At 38.3% G+C, this 17885-nt stretch overlaps 1 protein-coding gene and 1 long non-coding RNA gene across 2 annotated transcripts; one reads left to right on the top strand and one right to left on the bottom strand.

The window, feature by feature from the left end:
• Positions 1-237: 237 nt before the first annotated feature.
• On the bottom strand, positions 238-10176 carry LOC122970668 (glucagon receptor-like). The gene is made up of 14 exons (XM_044336819.1): positions 10096-10176; positions 7291-7382; positions 6992-7094; positions 6700-6810; positions 6035-6156; positions 4644-4750; positions 3955-4111; positions 3641-3800; positions 2174-2234; positions 1979-2048; positions 1778-1869; positions 1454-1592; positions 1268-1309; positions 238-790 (listed from the first exon to the last, which is right to left on the bottom strand). Exons 2-14 carry the CDS (start codon positions 7348-7350, stop codon positions 719-721), a joined length of 1296 nt encoding a protein of 431 aa, XP_044192754.1. The 5' UTR covers positions 7351-7382; positions 10096-10176; the 3' UTR covers positions 238-718.
• Positions 10177-12327: 2151 nt separating this feature from the next.
• Positions 12328-14772, top strand: LOC122970669. The gene is made up of 2 exons (XR_006399285.1): positions 12328-12391; positions 14279-14772. It is a non-coding gene; the product is annotated as an uncharacterized LOC122970669 (long non-coding RNA).
• Positions 14773-17885: the final 3113 nt, after the last annotated feature.

Below are 17885 nucleotides of genomic sequence, written 5' to 3' on the forward strand. Positions count from 1 at the left end.
TCGAGCTGTCGTTGCGCTGGCGCTTCTGGGTAATGAAGTTCATAGAGAAAAAGGACCGCATAAGAAACTGGCATTTTGGGACGACGTGAGCAAACGAGCTGTAATTCAACAGCCACAATATGTAATTTTTTTGGCAATTAATTGGTGACCCATCCTACATCTTATGCACTGGTTCCACCACACACCAAAAGATTGCATATAAACAAAATTTTAATTTTTATACTTCATTTGTATTATTTATTTAAAGATGTCTTTAGTCTTAAACAATCCCAATAGCGTATTCACATATTCACAATTTAACATCTTACATCATAACTACACTTCATAACAATTTTACATATTCACAACAAACCACAAAGAATCTTAAAATTTACAATGAATGCAAAAATACTCAGTCTGAATCTCTATTTACAACATGTGGGAGCAACTCCACAGGGTCTTGAAGATGTAAGGACACCTGCATTGCCGCAGACATTTGTCCAGCCTCATCTTGGACCACACACTGCAGGGTGTTGTCTCTATTGACCACGGATGGACAGTGCAGCAAAGAGGCCTCAGGTTGTGGGGAAGTTGGTTGAACCTGACGTCTGAAAATCTGAGAACTGTCAGGAGTGGGCGAACCATCAGGCATTGCCCTCATGGTTGTGGCAGAGGATCTGTTGCGCTCTGGCACCGTGGCGATGGAGAAGGTGTCTACTCGAGAGTTGAGCACGGTTAGTCACTGTCCACAGCATACTATCTCTGCCTCTATCCTCCAGCTGCGCAACTTCCTCTTCAGCTCTGTCCTCACCTGTACCCAGAGAGGAGGTGAGCCATTTCAGAGTTAATTTGCCATTTTGTGACATTTTCCAGTGTGACGATTCAAAATTGAATGAAAACTGAAAAGTCGTTTAATATTGTATTGATCTGATCAATTAGTCACTCTTTAAAACTCATCAAAAACATCAACGGCAAATTCAGATTTGGCAACTCAGACCCCCTGAGACAAAAATGGGTGACTAAAACGATAAATTCTGAAATTTATGTCTTTATATTTTGTCCTGCTGCAAGTCCCCTCCCTAAATGAGCTTCTTAGGAAGAGGAATATAGATGTCTTGTTGTCAGAATTATTTACTATGTAGTAAAAAGCTTTAGGACACATTTTAAACTTTAACATTCATGCAGGTTTCATGTATGTGTTGTCTCAGACACTGTAACTGGTGCATATGGTTGACTACCTTCTAAGAGGGGCAAAAATAAAATGAGAATATTAGATGAAATAACAAACCTCTTTATTGGCATAGCAGTAGAGAACAGCCACCAGAAAGCCCTGCAGAGAGGCCAGATTTTAAGAAAAGTCCTGTTTAGTTTAAGCAATGTGCACTGTTTTTGCTATACAGCAATACATTAGATTGTAATGTCTAGACAGTGTCAGCAGTAGTAAGAAGTCACTCTCTGATCCAATTGAATTTACCTGAAATGAATTGAGAAAAAGGGTGAAGAAGACTTTAATGTAGCGCAGAACACCTGTAGTCTGCTCATCTGTAGCAAAGATGAATATGACCTCATGAATCCCAAATAGAGGAATGAGAGTAAGGGTTGCTTTGGCAAGCCTAGTGGGACAAATCAAACAGCAGAGCAATTTATCACAAAACCATACACATTGTTTTTTATTTTGTCATCATAAATTTTTGTGGCTACGTCTTTGTTTCTCTTTCTTTTCTGGGGAGGCCAGACTTGTTGCCATGGTTTAAAACATTAATTTTATCATCTTTAAAAACGTGCTGAGACAACTTGCCGAAGTTTGTAATCAGGGTATCCACTCTGGTTGCTGGCTCGCAATTTGGAAAGAATAACCTTCACGATCTTCATGAAAATTAGAAAGTTGATCTGTTGATCAGAGAATCAAAATTGCTGCATCTTGTGCAAAAATGATTGATTATTCTATATATTACACAAACGGGTCAAAAGTTAGTTTAATTAATTAAGTTATCCTTACTAGTGAAGCAAAAAGAATTGGGAAACGAATGATCCACCAGTAGTTCATGTTCTCATTGACGGCCCAACACCTGGGAAGAAAATCAGATGTTATTACTCCACTACTGTCTATTGTGGATCAGTGGGGGCAGAGGTCTACACATGAAATATTAAAGGATAATGAGGACACTACATGCACATGCACACACACACTTACTCGTTGTTTTCGTTCAATAGCTTCATCACTACCCAGGGGACCACAAATAGAAGTGGGGTTCCTAGGACAAAGACAGTGACAAAGACAAGTGGATGCTGTGTAAATGTTTCTATGGCATCCCTCTATAAAAGCTACACCACTGTCATGACGCATGCTCTGCTGTCACATAAGCCTGATCCAACATGAATTCAAGGTTTCGAGGTTATTGTTACATCTCATTACACAAGTATGAGAGAGTAAAAATCTCAGGTTTCAGCTCCTCAACAATGCAGTAAGGAAAAAAGCAATAGTAATAGATAAGAGTGTAAACAACAAGAAGAGCAAAAACCATATGAGTGTATGTATGTAAAGTGTGATGTGAATGTGTCCTACCTCTAATATATGAGTAAATATCTATATGTATATATTATATGTGTATGTACATATACAGTAGGTGTGTTTATGTATGTGTGTGTGACAACAGGCAGGCTGCACAACATGTACATTGTTCATAAGCCTGGTGGCCTGGTGGAAAATGCTGTCCTGGAACCTGCTGGTCCAGGCCTTGAGGCTGTGATACCTCTTGCCAGACAGTAGCAGCTAAAAATAAGCCAAAAACTGCAAGGTTGGTGTGATGGCCGCACTTGTAGCCACACAGCTGCATTGAAGTGTGTATCCCAGCTGGCACTCACACTTTGGTTTCTTTTACATTTGTAGTTCATTTTTTCCTCAGTTAATTACATTTCATATTGCATACAAATAAATAACAACACACTGGATTTTGTTTCATACATCGTACTCATTTTATTTTACAGTTTGGCAGTACATTAGTTTCTATTTGTAGCACGCACATTTGGTTAACTTTTGTACAGTCATTAGTTTAAGTTGTTCTAATTTTCATTTTTTGAGTTACCAGTGTTAGGGTGCTGCTCCTGGAGGACATCTGGCCAGGCCTGGGCAAAGGATGTGCACCAGGACATGGAATGATTAAATACACAAAGTGGCCAATTGGGTCATACCAAGTCCTGCCACCTCATAGGGAGGAACTGTTTATTTCAAGTTTAGTCATATTGTTTGCTTCTCCATGTAATATACATGTTCCCCTATGTGTTCATTTTGAAAGGTCTGCTAGTAGGGTTAAGTTCACTTTAGTTGAGTTCTGTTTATTTGACCTCTTTTATGGGCCCTGAACTTTATTTACATATTTTGTCATTTGTACCTTTTTTTGCATTTTTTTGGGTAAAATAAAAACCCTCTTTTTTAAAATCACCTGAGTCTCCTTTGTCTGCCAGCCCGGTCCCTTACAGTCGGCTAGGAGCATGAAACCGTTGCAGTTTCTACCGTTGCAGTGAGCCTGCTTTCCATATGTCAGCTGTTGTGTTTCTCTGTGGTGAAGTGCTCTTTGGTCTGCCTTTGCTGCAGAGTCCCAAAGTCCCAAAAAATATCCTTAGGTGTATGTTAATGAGGAGACAAAGAGATGGAACTTACCCCAGCCAAGACAGATGTAAGGCAAGTTTTTGTTGTTGTCGATGAAAACTGAGGCAATAAGCACAGAGTACAAATAAATAGCTTCTCCAAAGAACCAGTAGTGATTGGCCAGAACACAGTACTGCATCATCACCTGTGCTACCCTGCAGCCAAGAGCAGCCTGAAGAGATGGACAAGAAGACACACATATTACAACATGTTCAAACTTGCCTCATTAAAGTATCTGAATGTGTTCATCTAGGGTATATCCACTAAGAATTTTTAGTGGTTTATCTACAATAAACAACAGGAACAACAGGATTTTTTAGACCCACCTGGTGGCTGAGCATGTCACTCACATCGGTCTGTTTCATGATTTCCTTTCCCCAGTGGCGTTCTAGCATGGTGTCTTTAACGATGACGGACACAGCTCGCAGGATGAAGGACAGGAAGAGGTTAGCGTGAATGTAGTTCCTTGTGCAATGCAGTTTTCTGTCAGGGGACATACAAATATAATATTTGTCTTTTGAGGGCTTTCTTTAAAAATGTATTCTTATTAAGCATCTTTGTTCTTGATTTTGTTGTGGTAGTTGTTTTATTTCTCTCTCTCTCTTTCCTTTCTTTTTCTTTTTTTTTTTTTTTAACAAATTATGTCTTTGTTTACAACCCTGTTTATCACTTCACTTTTCTGTTATATGTTGTATTAAAAGTAGCAAAATTTGCCCCATACAACAGCAAAATTAAGATCTGTTTGTTCCATCTTTGCTTGCGTAATACAATCTTCTGTAGCTGATTGTTATGAATGCAGAGGATCTTGACAATTGCAGGGTATCTGATTTGTATAAAGGATAATGCTGCAGTGTCTTACAGCCTTTGTCAAATAAGAGGCAGAAATCAAGAAGACTCTTGGTGGTTGTGCTTGTGGTCCTTACTATCATCTACTGAGGAGTGTTATGAGGTACGTTGAGCACACAGGTCACTAATAATACAACAGAAATGATTGCACATCTGTTAGACAGCTTACCTAAAGCTCAGAAGAATGATGACAGCCATTATGAGCATGAAGAGGGACAAGGAATAGCCAACAGTGTACAACATCCTGAAGCTCACCATCAATTGTTTGAACCACAGCTGAAAAGAAAAATAATATTAATCCACACCAATCACTTTCAAGAAGTCAGATCTCATATAACCTCAGATATTGACGGTGAAGACAGAACAAGAGCTGAAGCATCAAAACCGACAGGGATGTAATATATGCAAAGCATTCTTTCTGGATAATTCAAGTAGTGTTGTTACATGTAAAATGCACCCCAAAATATACCAACATTAGGAAGTCTGAGTTTCATGCTTGAATGGAGAATCTGATTCTTGTCTGAAAAATTTGTAATGACAGAAAGAGATAAGAGCGGTGAGAGCTGGAAGTCATACACCCATCAGATCTCTCTTCTGTTCACTCACACACAATTTTCTGATATTAAATGCTGATAAAGCCAACTGATGGAATATACAGGATTGCATTTTACACAAGATACTGGAAATCTTAGATAGTTTCTCTCTTGTCAGGTTGCGTAGACACTCATTCATGTGTTTGTTTGCTGCCAGCTAGATTACTGTAACTCTTGACAGACTGCCTCAGAAATCATTTTCATAGCAGACATTTTGACTTGTCATAGCAGGAAAAGCACAGGTGGAACTAATAACATTAACAATGGCTCAGTTCCATTAAAGTGTCCAAGGAAGCCACATTGGTGAACCATCATGCACTATATACACATGCACTGAATACCAGGGTCATGAATTTGGGAAAAAATTAATGGGATTCAAAATGTCTTCTGTGAAAAGAGGTCTGTTTTGATTGATTAGACCTCAGGATGAGTTCAGTGTTCATTAATAGGCTGAGCTGAACACAAACACATACCACACACACAGTTTGTGAGTCCATTTCTATCTAGATTACAGCTGATCCAGCAGTCAAATTCATACAAGGCACACAAAGGTGGCACATTAGATTGAATGACAATTAATAGTATTTGTTGCTTTTTTACACTTGTGGTTTGGGGATAAAAGGTTTATCCTGTTAAGAGCTCTTATAGTTGTCTGCAGCTTTAAAAATGTGCATATCAAAAAGTTGATTTACCCCTCTTTTATAGTTGATATATGTTGCTAATTTGCATTCAAACTAATATGAGAACATATCAATTACTTCAGTTTGTTCTTTTCCATTAGATGTTTACATAGTGATGTGTCTGGAAAAAAAGCCCTCAGTTTCACCACTGCAGTGAACAGTTTCTGATACACTAAACAAACCATCATCATCAGTAGGCAATACACCTAATATAAATATTGAGTAATGAAGAGTGCTTCTGGCTGCAACAAATTAACAACCGAGCTGGAGACATTTTGGTTACTGACCTCCTGAGATGTGACCTCTTCTTCCTCTTCACACTGTGTCATGTCCCTCCACACCTGCCCGCTGTCGTCCCTCACCCAGAAACCATCAGTGCCACACCGCCGACGCACAACACCGTGGGACACTGGATGAGAAACATTCAGTCCTTTAGTCATTAACTCCTCATTCCTAATTAGCGTGATGGGGTGTTAAAAACAATCACGGCATGCTTTGGGCAGAACACAGGTAAACAGCCTGGACAGGTTGCAGTACGAAAAGAGACACAACAACACATAATCAGGCAAAGGAATATACAAATCAGGCTTCATAAATGTTTGTAATATAAAAAGAAAATTACAGACTGTGTGCTTGACTCTGACTATTGGTGCCAGTGATTAAATTGTAAAGTTGACTTTAGTGTGGCTAGAGAAAGGTTGTTGGGTCATTAGAAGCAAACATCCTCTTGGGAGCATGAATGTACTCAGCAAATTTCATGATAAAAACAAAAACCAAAGCACTGATTTCACAACAAATTTCCAGTGTGCCAGTATTCATTGAGATATCTTGCTCCCCTCACAACCGCCCAACCACCACCCATCAAAAACATACTTAAATGGAAGGAGGAGAAACTGACAAGAACATTTGTGTTTCAGTGTGTTGTTCTGTAAAGGTTAGACTCATTATCTACCTTTGTAATACCAGGGTAGGTAGAAAGGACAGGAGATGTTGACCATAGAGCCGGCAGGAGTATCTGGCCAGCAGGCGTATCTGTCAAATGATCTGTTACAGAACACGCTCGCTAGAAAGGCAAACAATGAGAAAATGAAAGGATATCCTCAATATAAAAGCTATATATGATCATCATATTTAAATGGCATAATTTGACATTTTCCTTATTCTGTTTCCTCCCATTTTCCCCCTCTTGCCATATTCCCTTTTGCATGATGACTCAGTACTAGATGCATGAAATTTCTCCATACCTTGAGGGAGCGGCTCATTTCCAATCATTTTGATACAGTCTTCTTTATACTGGACCCACTTCCGATAAGTCTCTTCTAAGACTTTCCCACTGGCCATCTCAAACTGTAAAGATATTTCGAAAAATACATTAGAAACGGCATCTTCATTCCCACATCCAAAACTTCCTTCCATTCTTATGTCTAATATTCATTTAAGTTTTGTGGGATCTGAAGATAAGAAGTTTTGCAGTCAACTTTAAAAGTCATCATTCACTGTCAAACCTTTTACTCAAAAAATGATTAACATTACCAAAACTAACCATTGGCAGTTCGAGAAACAGCAGACAGATCAAAGCCATAATGTCTTGTGTCCTGTGCATCACTGCAGATTTGTTCTTCCTCACCGAAAAGTCTGAGAGGAGGAAGGAAAAAGAACAGTTTAGACTGCTGAAAGAGTGTTGAGTTCAGCACTGTAAGTGGAGGCCAAATTAATAGTTTGAAGACATTTTTGGAGTGCATATTCATGCGTCAATTGATCTTTATTGTCCATGCAACTGCAAAAGTATTGGCTGTTCCAAGAATTTCAAAATGACGGAGCCCTTGGACCAATAAAAGCTTCAACTATTGTAGATTATGAATACTACTTCTTGCAGATCCATCATGAGAAGAGACTTTTCAAGAGAAAATGATGCATTTTCTTCAGGTATCACATTTTGTTAAATTGAGTCACCAGGGCCACATTACTGGCTTTCATGGAAGTCCTCTAATAGCACATAGCTTGAAAAACCTGAGAACGAGCTTATATTTCTTTTTTTATTTGAAGTATTTATGCAGGGGATTTGAACATTTCTGACTGTGGGGACTTTGGTTTGCTACCGTGGTAGTAAATGAGCTAGTACTGTACTGTACTGTAATTTACTGTATTATACCACCCTGGATGAACATTTGTCACCTACAGAATGCAGTCAGTCAAATTAATGGCTCTCTGTATTAAGCATTAGTGATTGTGTTCTGGTGGGGGTCTTGCCAGTTCCTTTTAGCCTGACATCCACTTAGATTACCAGCAATGTGAGATTCTGAGGCCAATAATTAGGAGAGGGTATTCATCTACAGAAGAAAATATAATATTCCTCATTGAATTGGACCATAGAAGAAATGACAGAACCCTATGTGTAACAGCAAGGGTCACTTCTACAATGGGCTTTCATTTTACAGCGGTGTGTCCTCGTGATGTAATCCTTCCTGCAGCAGCTGTCTGTATGGGCCAGATAATGGTACACTGCAAAACTCTGTGACACCAGCTGAAGTAAAACTTAAGTTTCAAATTTAAATACACTTACAGAACAGAGTTAAGCACATTACATGTCTCAAAAACATACGAATTATAATTATTTCTCATTACTGTTGGAGGAGATTATCATAATCTCACTAAAAAGGATAATTCTTGTTTTGTTTAAATTTTCTGTCAGTCAAACTAGTCTTTGACCACAAGGCGGTGCAAATGACTCATGGGACTTGGACACATGGGATTTTCACATTTGTCACACTTGTCATGATATTGTGTTGACAAATATTTTAGCAAAGAAAGTGTGTCCTATAGAGGTGCTATGTAACATCCTCCAGGCCCAGCTATAGTGGAGCTGGATTATTAGCAAAGCAGACTCAGAGGGCCCGATGTCACTGCTGCCATCTGTGGGGGTCCCACCTCAGGCTCAGTGCAGCCTGCCACTGTGTCAACAGACTGCTAAAACACTGATTTGATTTCTCTGTCCTGGTAGGTGGCATTTGACAATCATTGCCTGTGGCAGCTAAAGGAATGAGACCACAATGGGTTTGGTTTCTTATAGGTCCTGAAACCCCCCCCCCACATGTGGATCTTCCCCCACGGTGTTAGACATGATGGCAGGAATTGTAAACATCACTTAGTCTAGTCAAAAAAATCAATATGTCATTAGTGAAAGCCAGGAGTGTGTTAACATGAAACCACTTGGCACTTACCTAACCTTGTTTTCCACACTCTGTGGCTAACAGGCATTTCACACCTAAAATTTCAAGTGTTGAGTATCCTCATTCTTTAGCTCAGGGCTTATTGAACTCCACTCAGATCAGGTTTATTCTCATCTACTTGGAGTTATCCCTACAAATCCAGGGTTAAGATCACTAGTATGAGCTGGTCTAATAGCAAAATAGATTGAATCTTTGTTGTCAAATCAGACCTCAACAAGCTGTGAATATTCTTATATGTAAACCTGAGGGGCACCGATTTTCAGGTGTGACCACCAATGTTTACTGAAATGGCAGCTGTAATGTGATTCACAGCTGTTATACGTCTATTTGCCTCTCAATTTGTTGTGAGTCAGTGCAATGCAGACCACATTGGTCATTTGGGCTCATCGGGGCTCCACACAAGGGCTGAATGAAATTGTAAGGAACAAACTTCAAATTGGTTGCCTGCCTTACACCTGGCAGGATTTTTTTAACTGCAAAGTGGCACTTGAAAGTCTAATACAGTTCATATAATGCAGTGACTGAGTCATGAAGTCACAAAGAAAAAAAGCAAACAACACTGTAGAGCAAAACAAGCATCCTGGCTATGTATCTATAGCAACCATATCTGAAGCACGAGAAAACATGTACAGCAAGTCTTTCTGATAGCTGCAACATTATGAACTAATCACATAAACAACTTATGATGCTTCTAACTAATTGTGCATGCAGTTTTGCAGTTTTCAGCACTTGAAAAAGGAGTTCCCTTTTAATTTATGTACAAACATAAACTGGATTGACCTTTTAAAATATATTGTATATATATTCTAATCCATATTGATAAATTGTAAGATTTACTCGGCGATCTTAACCCCACAATCACGATAATTTCAGTTGAAAATAGATTAAAAAAAAAAAAAGATAACCCCGGTGGAAAAACATTGTCGCAATGGCTTACACAAGTAAAAATGATACTTATGTGCAGGCACGAAGGTGGAAGCATCCATTGCTTAATTACTTTTTTGCCCCCTTAACTTACAAAATGTTGATACGGCGTTTTGTTCTTCAGACATCTTCTGCATAAAATAGTTGCAGTATAGGCTACATCTGAAAATAAAGAATATAAAGCTGCTACTTACAGATAAGTGGTCCTTGAGCGAGGACACAGCTTCTCTCAGAGATGCGGTGAGTAGATGCGTCTTGAGCCTTGCTGTGACTGACAGACTGAACCACCAGCTCGTCTGCACAACACTGAGTGCACCGACTTCTCCACTGCTGGTCAGTGTTTTTTGATGTTGAGTAAATTAACAAACAAGCGACTCCTCGTTACAGATTTATAGTCTGATATAGTTCGTTAAAACTATCGATAAGTAGTGACTTTTGATAAAATTGGACACTTTCTGAAAATTTGCATTCAGGAACAATTTACTGAATCATCCCAACTTATTCTATAAACATTAACCTCTTACTACAATATACAGGAGAAAAACTAAGCCTCAGAATGACTCCATCTCAAACACAATAGACATACTTTGGCAGACACTACTGGAACAATGGGACACCTCATATTTTAATATAAAAAAGAAAAAATAAAGATTAGTCATTTCAACATTTTAATGTCTTCAAATAACTATATAATGAAAATACAACACAATTGAAAAGTATGAAGCTATTTTTTTTTGCTTCTCTTTAAAAATTAGACAGGGCTTTCAAAACAATTTGATAAAAACATCATGCTAATGAAAAAACAATGCACAGGCCTATTAGTAATTTATACATTTTAATGAGCATCTTCAAATAATCATATAATAGAAATAAAATAACACAACTGAGATACATATGTGAAATATTCACTTTTATTATTTATATACAATTTATATATTTAATATTTATTTAAATTATATACATGTCAGGACAAAAAGTAAAATAGCAAGGAACAGCTAGCTAGAGCTTTTGTTGGTGTGATAATATTTTCTAAGTAGGCTCGCTAAAACACGCTATGCTAGCTCTTCTTATCTTAGTTCCAGCAAGCTGCTAGCTGATAACCTATTTAAGAGACATTATTTGTTCCAGTTTAGAAAATTGATTTCTCTCAAGACAAAATGTATTTTGTGATCCTCAAAAACATTTTTTTCCTAGACTCTGTGGCGCTGGGGAGCAGAGTAGCCACTGGTAACCTCACCAACAAAGTGGGGATGGGAGCCTGAACTGGCACTGGGTTTCTTTTCACAAAGCCTGTGGACTGTAATGGACACTTCGAGGACCTCCCAGGGCCAGGCTGATCTGTTCTATGCTACCTAACTTGATGTGCTACTTCGCGGTTCTGCGCATGTGCAGGACAGGCAGGCTGCAGACTCATGAAACCAAGCCCAAAAGACTGGGTGACAGGCTGGTTGTGAACAGACCAGGGTGCAGGCTTAGAGACTACAGGTGAGTCAACTGTGCTGGTCTGCAGGAAATGGAGGAGCTTCTCACTGTTGACATCCAGGTGGGGAACAAAATGACTCACCCACGGCCTCTCCTTGAAATACTACTAGAAAAAGCCCAATATTCTTCATCTTAGACCCAGTAATCACGGTCTAAAAAGCATAAAAACAGCATGAACACTCCCAAATATTCACAAAGCTAAGCCAAGGTGTCATTAATTGGTGTGACATACTGTATGTTTGACAGGCTACCTTCTGAGATGAAAATGATGAAGAATAGCAGGAATATGATTGTGTGTTATCCCTGCATGTGACAGACTGGCACCCAATGCATGCTGGGATAGTCAGATTGCCTTTACTGTACATATGGTGTGTGCTGTTTAATTTAATTTGAGTTAAATTTAGTTAAATTGATCACCAATGATTTTGAAAGAGTTACTGGAGGTTAGCTCAGTGTAGCACCAAGGAATCAATCAGATAAGTGTTTGTTCAAGTCTGATCTTGGCTCACATGCAGGGGGGTGTATTGCTCCAGTAGGACATCAGTACACTCTGAAAGAATCTTACTTTTCACACACTTTTCCAGTCATTTTCAGGATTTACGATTGACAGATGTACTGATTAAAATGGAACAGTCCCAACTGTTGAAGCATTTGAAAAAACTCTCCCAGTTATGATTGACACCTAACCTAGGGACATGTGTGTAAATATTTAGTTGTTACTTAGAGTTATGTTGTAACTTATCTCTGTGGTGCAAGCTTTTATTTTAGTGATGCATAAATCACAACTTAGTAATAATTTACATTATAATTAAGTTTGAACTTACACACAGCTGGTGCAACAGGCTGCAGCAGTTGTTTGTCCTACTCTGCAGCTACATGTTTTTGCTTGTAATCGGCTAATCTGTCTACTCTATAACTGTCCGAAGACACTTGGGAAATATTTGCAGAAGCCTCCAGCTGCTGGAGAAATTACATCTGATCTCCCATCTACACCACTGTCTGAAGCAGGTCAGTTCAGCCAATTATTTGGGGTCTCTCTGTAATTAATAATACACCGCAATGTTGTCATTATTATTATTATTATTATTATTGTAAATGAATGTTATAGTTGCACCTTGTTACTAATTAAATGTAGGTCTTAGTCAAATTAAATCCTAATCGTGCATAGGGCACCAAAATGGCTAGAGCCGGCCCTGGGCAGATATAAAGGTACATCACAACTGTAGCCTGCCATTCTCAACAGAAACCACTGTCTCTGTGTAACTCACACTTTACACACAATTTTTTTACAGGCAGAAACATTGGTGTTGTTTTTCTGACACCAGATTGCAAATGTATTTGCAAATTGTAAGTGAGTTAACTAATGTTTGTCTGAGAAATAACTTTAAACAAGCTGGAATATGCTTATATTGCTATATATGCTTACAATAACACAAATGTTTTGCATGTCATATCATGATTATTATTTGAATTATTTAGATTACATTAGGTTAGATCAGATTAGATTAGATTAGACAAACAAAATAGCATATATTCCAAGCAGACAACAGCTCAGGATTCTGTCCAGCCACTAAATTAAAATAGCATGCATTTAATACAATTAATTAATTAATAGAAAGCCTGACTATATGTGATGCACCTGAAAACAGGACAAATAAAAAAACAATAATGGAAACCCTCAATTTTATATGGTAACAACAATAAATATGAAACAAAACTGTGTCAAAAATACAATCGCATTTCTCAAAAAACAAGCAATTATCACATCACTCAAAAGTTTCATAGCTGTGGACACAATAGACCTTCTTAATTGTATCTGTACTCAGTCACTCAACTCACCAAAAACACCAAATGACTTTCAAACGGAAGTAGAACTGTGTACTTTAAATTACTCTTGGTTTAGACTATAGATTTCATTTTACTAGCAGTAAAATGAAATCAGCAGTAAAACAAGCTTTCATATTATCACATATGAAAAGCTTATTAATGTACATATTAAATGAATGTACATTGTGTGAAGGTTGTTGGAAATATGGTATGTTTCATCACAGCTGTCATATATTTAGTTAATAGAATCAAGCAGCAGTGCAGCACTTTCTTGGTCATTCATGCTGCTGAAGTTTTTGTCCGTATAATGTTGTTGCTGTGAAGACTTTGATGTGCCTGAGTTGAATTGAAACTCATTCCGCAGTGCGGATTCTCTGAATAACATCAGCAGCTAAATATAATATCTAAAACTGATTCCAGTGATGGAGCAGGTTACAGAGCAGAAGCATGTTTCCTCACTGATGTCTGGCATATCCAAAAATGTCTCCATCAACATGTTAGTCATGAACTAATTGGCTCAGCATACAAAAGGTCTTTGCCTCTTAATCTACCTTCATCACAGAACACACCAATAGGTACTTTAAGAAGAAATGAAATAAGTGGCATGGAAAATTATAAACAGCTGAGAGAGGACTCCTAATGGTGCAGAGGGTGCACGGGGTATTTCTGTCCAATAGTGTTTCGCTTCCTATCTCCTTCACTCTGGGTTGTGCTCTCCATAGAAAGCACAAACATACTGTACAGAAAACAGTATTAAGTCTTAATGGTTGTCTCTTTCAATGACTGTCAATGTAAAGCAACATCAAAGTCTGAACACCGGCAGATGCTGATATTTCCATATTTCTGACATATTGAAAGCACAGATAAAACATTTTAACATTTTCATGCCAGTCACCACCTCTTCATAATAGCTTTGCCTGTTGCAATTCAACTTTAAATATAAGCTTTATATATAGGGCCTGTTAGACTGACAGACTTGAGATGCATTTTGTGTAGTAAATGTGGATGAAAGCAAGCAGAACTGAGAGTTTGTAGTGATAATGAAACCAAGGTACGCTTCTTTTCCAGCTTTGTTTACTGTCTTCCTCGAGAGATGATTTCTTTGCCAGACCTGTGGAGATTAATGATGCTGAAGAAGGCTTGAGCACAACCTGTCTGAGGGTGTTTGGGTATTTATTTCTCCACCGTAGTTTTGATTTGATTCTGTCATTCTGCTGGCTGTTTCTGTGAGTTTGTTCTCTGTGCATGACCTCAGTTGAACTTTATTTATTGTCTCTGTGAATTGGAAAGCTGAAAAGAGGCCAGGCTTTCCACTCTGCATATTAATAATAACTGTTTTTCATTGTGGGAAAATGTGGAGGAATCCATGGATATGAAACTAATGCTGTGTCTGATGGGATGGGAATGAGAAGAGATTTGAGAGCAAAGTGACACGTCTGGTTAGAGCCTGGATTGATGCTTGACAGCAGCCGAATCAACATGTGGGAATGCCATTTCCCCTTCACCACTCTAAATTCATGTGTAAATCTGTGACAGAAATACTAAAAAAGTCAAATCATAGTTTCTCTTTTCCTCTGGAACTATCAACACCAAATAATTTCATGACCAAATGACTCCTGCTAACACAAATAAAAGGGAGCCTGAAGTTTGGATGCGTTTATTGACAATGAGACGTGACAAATAGTATGACTTTTCAGTTCAAATTTCCTTGATGTCACAGCTAACTGAAAGCAAAACTTAGACTGAATGACAGGGCATTGATTTCTGATTTGTCTACAAATCCTGATGTATTTCTGAGGACAATACACTTTATTTGTATAGAGCATTTCACAAAGAGGGCGATTCAAAGGACTTAAGATAAGACTCAGGGCTACAACAGCAGCATGAACTGACTGGAATGTCAGATTAAAGAAAAGCAAAGATAAAGTCTATCAAATAAAATAATAAAGTTCTCTCAAGATACTGTATGTGCCGCTTCATAATATTTTTGCTTTAATTCTGGGATCAATTTGCAGACCAGTGTCTGCAGACCTCAGAAGTCTACTGGGTTTATGTGGTAGAAGATGAGAGCTGTGTTTTGATCCTTAACCACAGAAAGAGATTGAACTGAAGCACTATGTTTTCTTAGGACTCAAGCAGCAGTGCTCTGAATGAGCTGCAGCTGTAGCAGTGCTTTCAAACTATTACCCATTACAGCACTCCAGTTGACTACAGCTTTCAGCTTCTTTAAGCTCATAGTTTTGGTTTCTAGTCCGCAATGTTACTTTTTTGGTTCGCTCTCGCCGCTCTCATCAGCATAGTTTTCAGCAAAAAAAGCTAGAAAGACCCATTGCATGCTATGTGCCCAGTGTCCATTTCCAGACAGACAAAGTTAGCAACTAGCTGGTGAACATAGTTGAACATTTAGCAGGTGTTCAACTAGCAGGTGAACAACCAGATATTTCCCTCAGGAGTTGGTGGAGACCAAAATAGAGCTAAAAGGAGAGTTAATATTGGACTTACATTGACCAGGAGGCCAAAACACAACTCATGATGAATGCTTATGTTGCTCTGTATGTGCAGGATGTGTAAATAGGCAATTGTTTGCTAACATATTCGCCATATAAGCTTAAAAGGTGATAATATGTCAATATTGTGTTTAGAGCTTGTACCCCAAGTGGCCAATTTGTTAAGGTTTAAGGTAAGATACACATTTTACATAACAGATACTGCATGTAAAATTGTGTGTCATCTGTACCATTTTCTTGTACTCTACTTTCTTTGAGTAATTTGATTCAAGGTGAATACAGAATAAATAACCTGAAGATTGACCTTATGAGTGGGCAAGGACATAGCTGTTCTGACCAATGGAAAAGCAGGAAGCGGACACTCTAATGTGTATAAACCAATGTACATGCTTGCTTGCCAGCTTGAGAGGGTAAGGCATGAAGACCCAAACAGATTAGCCACATTTTAGCAAAAAAGAGTGTAGGGAGCGTAGATGCACAGCAAAGAAGTGGATTATTCTGCAGAAAAGGTCTAAGAAGTTTCTATGGATGTTTTGATACTTTCTTTTTTGCCAAATTGGGTTAGTGTTAAAATCCATTGTAATCACTGTGAAATCAAGCTGACTAAAGCAGCTGCCCCCCATGAAGATGCAAGCTTCAAATTTTTTAAAGCCATCATTCAAGTCAGCAGGGGGTAGTGCTGTATATAGACTGGTGGTGATTTGCTAGTAACTGTTTAAAAGGAAAAGGAGCTGTGGACTATCTGTAGAACATCTCTCACCACAGAGTTTTACATGTCAGATTGAAGGTCTTAAATTTTATATTGTTTCAGAAAAATGTATGTGTGTCCTGTTTAGTTCTAGTTTGCATTAAATAGAGTTTTTCTATTAAATGTGGCTGTTCTGACAGCTTTTCTCATTTATTTTGTATTGCATGACTTGATGGAGAGGATTTTATTGGCTATAAAGGACATGAACTGAATATCATAAAGTGGCAAAACAAAAACATTCTGCTATGAAAGGAAAAGAAGCAGATACATGTATGATATGTAGTCAGAAATGGACGTTCCTGCCACCTTTGTTTAAACACCTCCTTTGAACATTGGTACAGTACTTTGTAGTACTACCTTTCAGATGCGATGCAATAGATTTGTGAAATAAAGCTTGAAATAAGGGTGGATCTCATAGAAAAGCATGAGTGAATGTGTGTTCTCATTGATATACTGCTTTGATGAGTCTCTGTGCTAAGATGGAAGTCAGTGTGCATTCATGTATTTTTACTATGGGATAATACCTGTGCATCAACTCTCAAGCTCTAATCCACACAAATATAATACTGATTATAAATGCAGCATTTTGCTAAACTTGAGAAATCCTTTGCAACTTAAAAGTGAAAACATTTGGGTTTGTTCTCAACATGCAGGATTTCTTAAAGGGTAGATTCACCATTTTTCAAGTCTTTCTTAAAGCAACAATCAGATGCCCGTATGAAGATTGAAACAGGTTTTGCTCACTGTAATCATTCTACCTGTTCATACTGACCATTAGAAGATCCCCTCTGAAATATTTTGAGAAAAAAATGTATTTAAAAGTTTGTCGCAAGATCATATGAATCATATGATCATATGAAGCTTCAGCTGTCAAATAAAATGGATATCTTCCACAGTTACAGTCTTTTTCCTGTTCTGCTGCAGTGGATCGTATCAAAATGAGAGAATTTGGCACTAAACAGACCGTAACTTTGAAAGATATTGACTTGGTTTGACTAATTTGGATGACTGAAGCCTCATATTAGCTTCAAATAAACATTTAAATACTTTTACTCAGTTGAAATTAGAGAGAGGGATGACAGATTGTTGCAGGCTGGATTGATGTTGTGTTTTTGGCTGAACCACGACAGCGAGGCCAGCCCTATAAATGTGTCTGTCCCTGACTGACTAGTCTTGCATAGCCAGACCTATCTCCACACTTCAGAGCTGTGCCAGCGCTGGAGAAAGCTCTGGCTGAAACCATTATCATTCTGCCATTTGGGAAAAAACGCTCTGGCTTGTTTGTATTTCTTTAAACCAGTCACAGTTGTCTTGGAAAGCACTTAGCCCAGGATGCAATAATAGTGCTGTTGCAAAATATTGTCAGGGGGGAACTTGTTTTGGTGGAATATTTGCTCGTGGGAAGGCAAGCCCTGGCATT

This window comes from Thunnus albacares, chromosome 20, assembly GCF_914725855.1.
Source record: "Thunnus albacares chromosome 20, fThuAlb1.1, whole genome shotgun sequence".
NCBI lineage: Eukaryota > Metazoa > Chordata > Actinopteri > Scombriformes > Scombridae > Thunnus > Thunnus albacares.

Bases quoted from the DNA above. Each gene is read 5' to 3' on its own strand.
- LOC122970668 (XM_044336819.1), bottom strand. From the start codon at position 7,350: ATGCACAGGACACAAGACATTATGGCTTTGATCTGTCTGCTGTTTCTC. The intron at 7,095-7,290 runs GTTAGTTTTGGT...ATATCTTTACAG, and splicing joins TGTTTCTCGAACTGCCAATG to TTTGAGATGGCCAGTGGGAA. The intron at 3,801-3,954 runs GTGGGTCTAAAA...CCATCTCTTCAG, and splicing joins GTGACATGCTCAGCCACCAG to GCTGCTCTTGGCTGCAGGGT.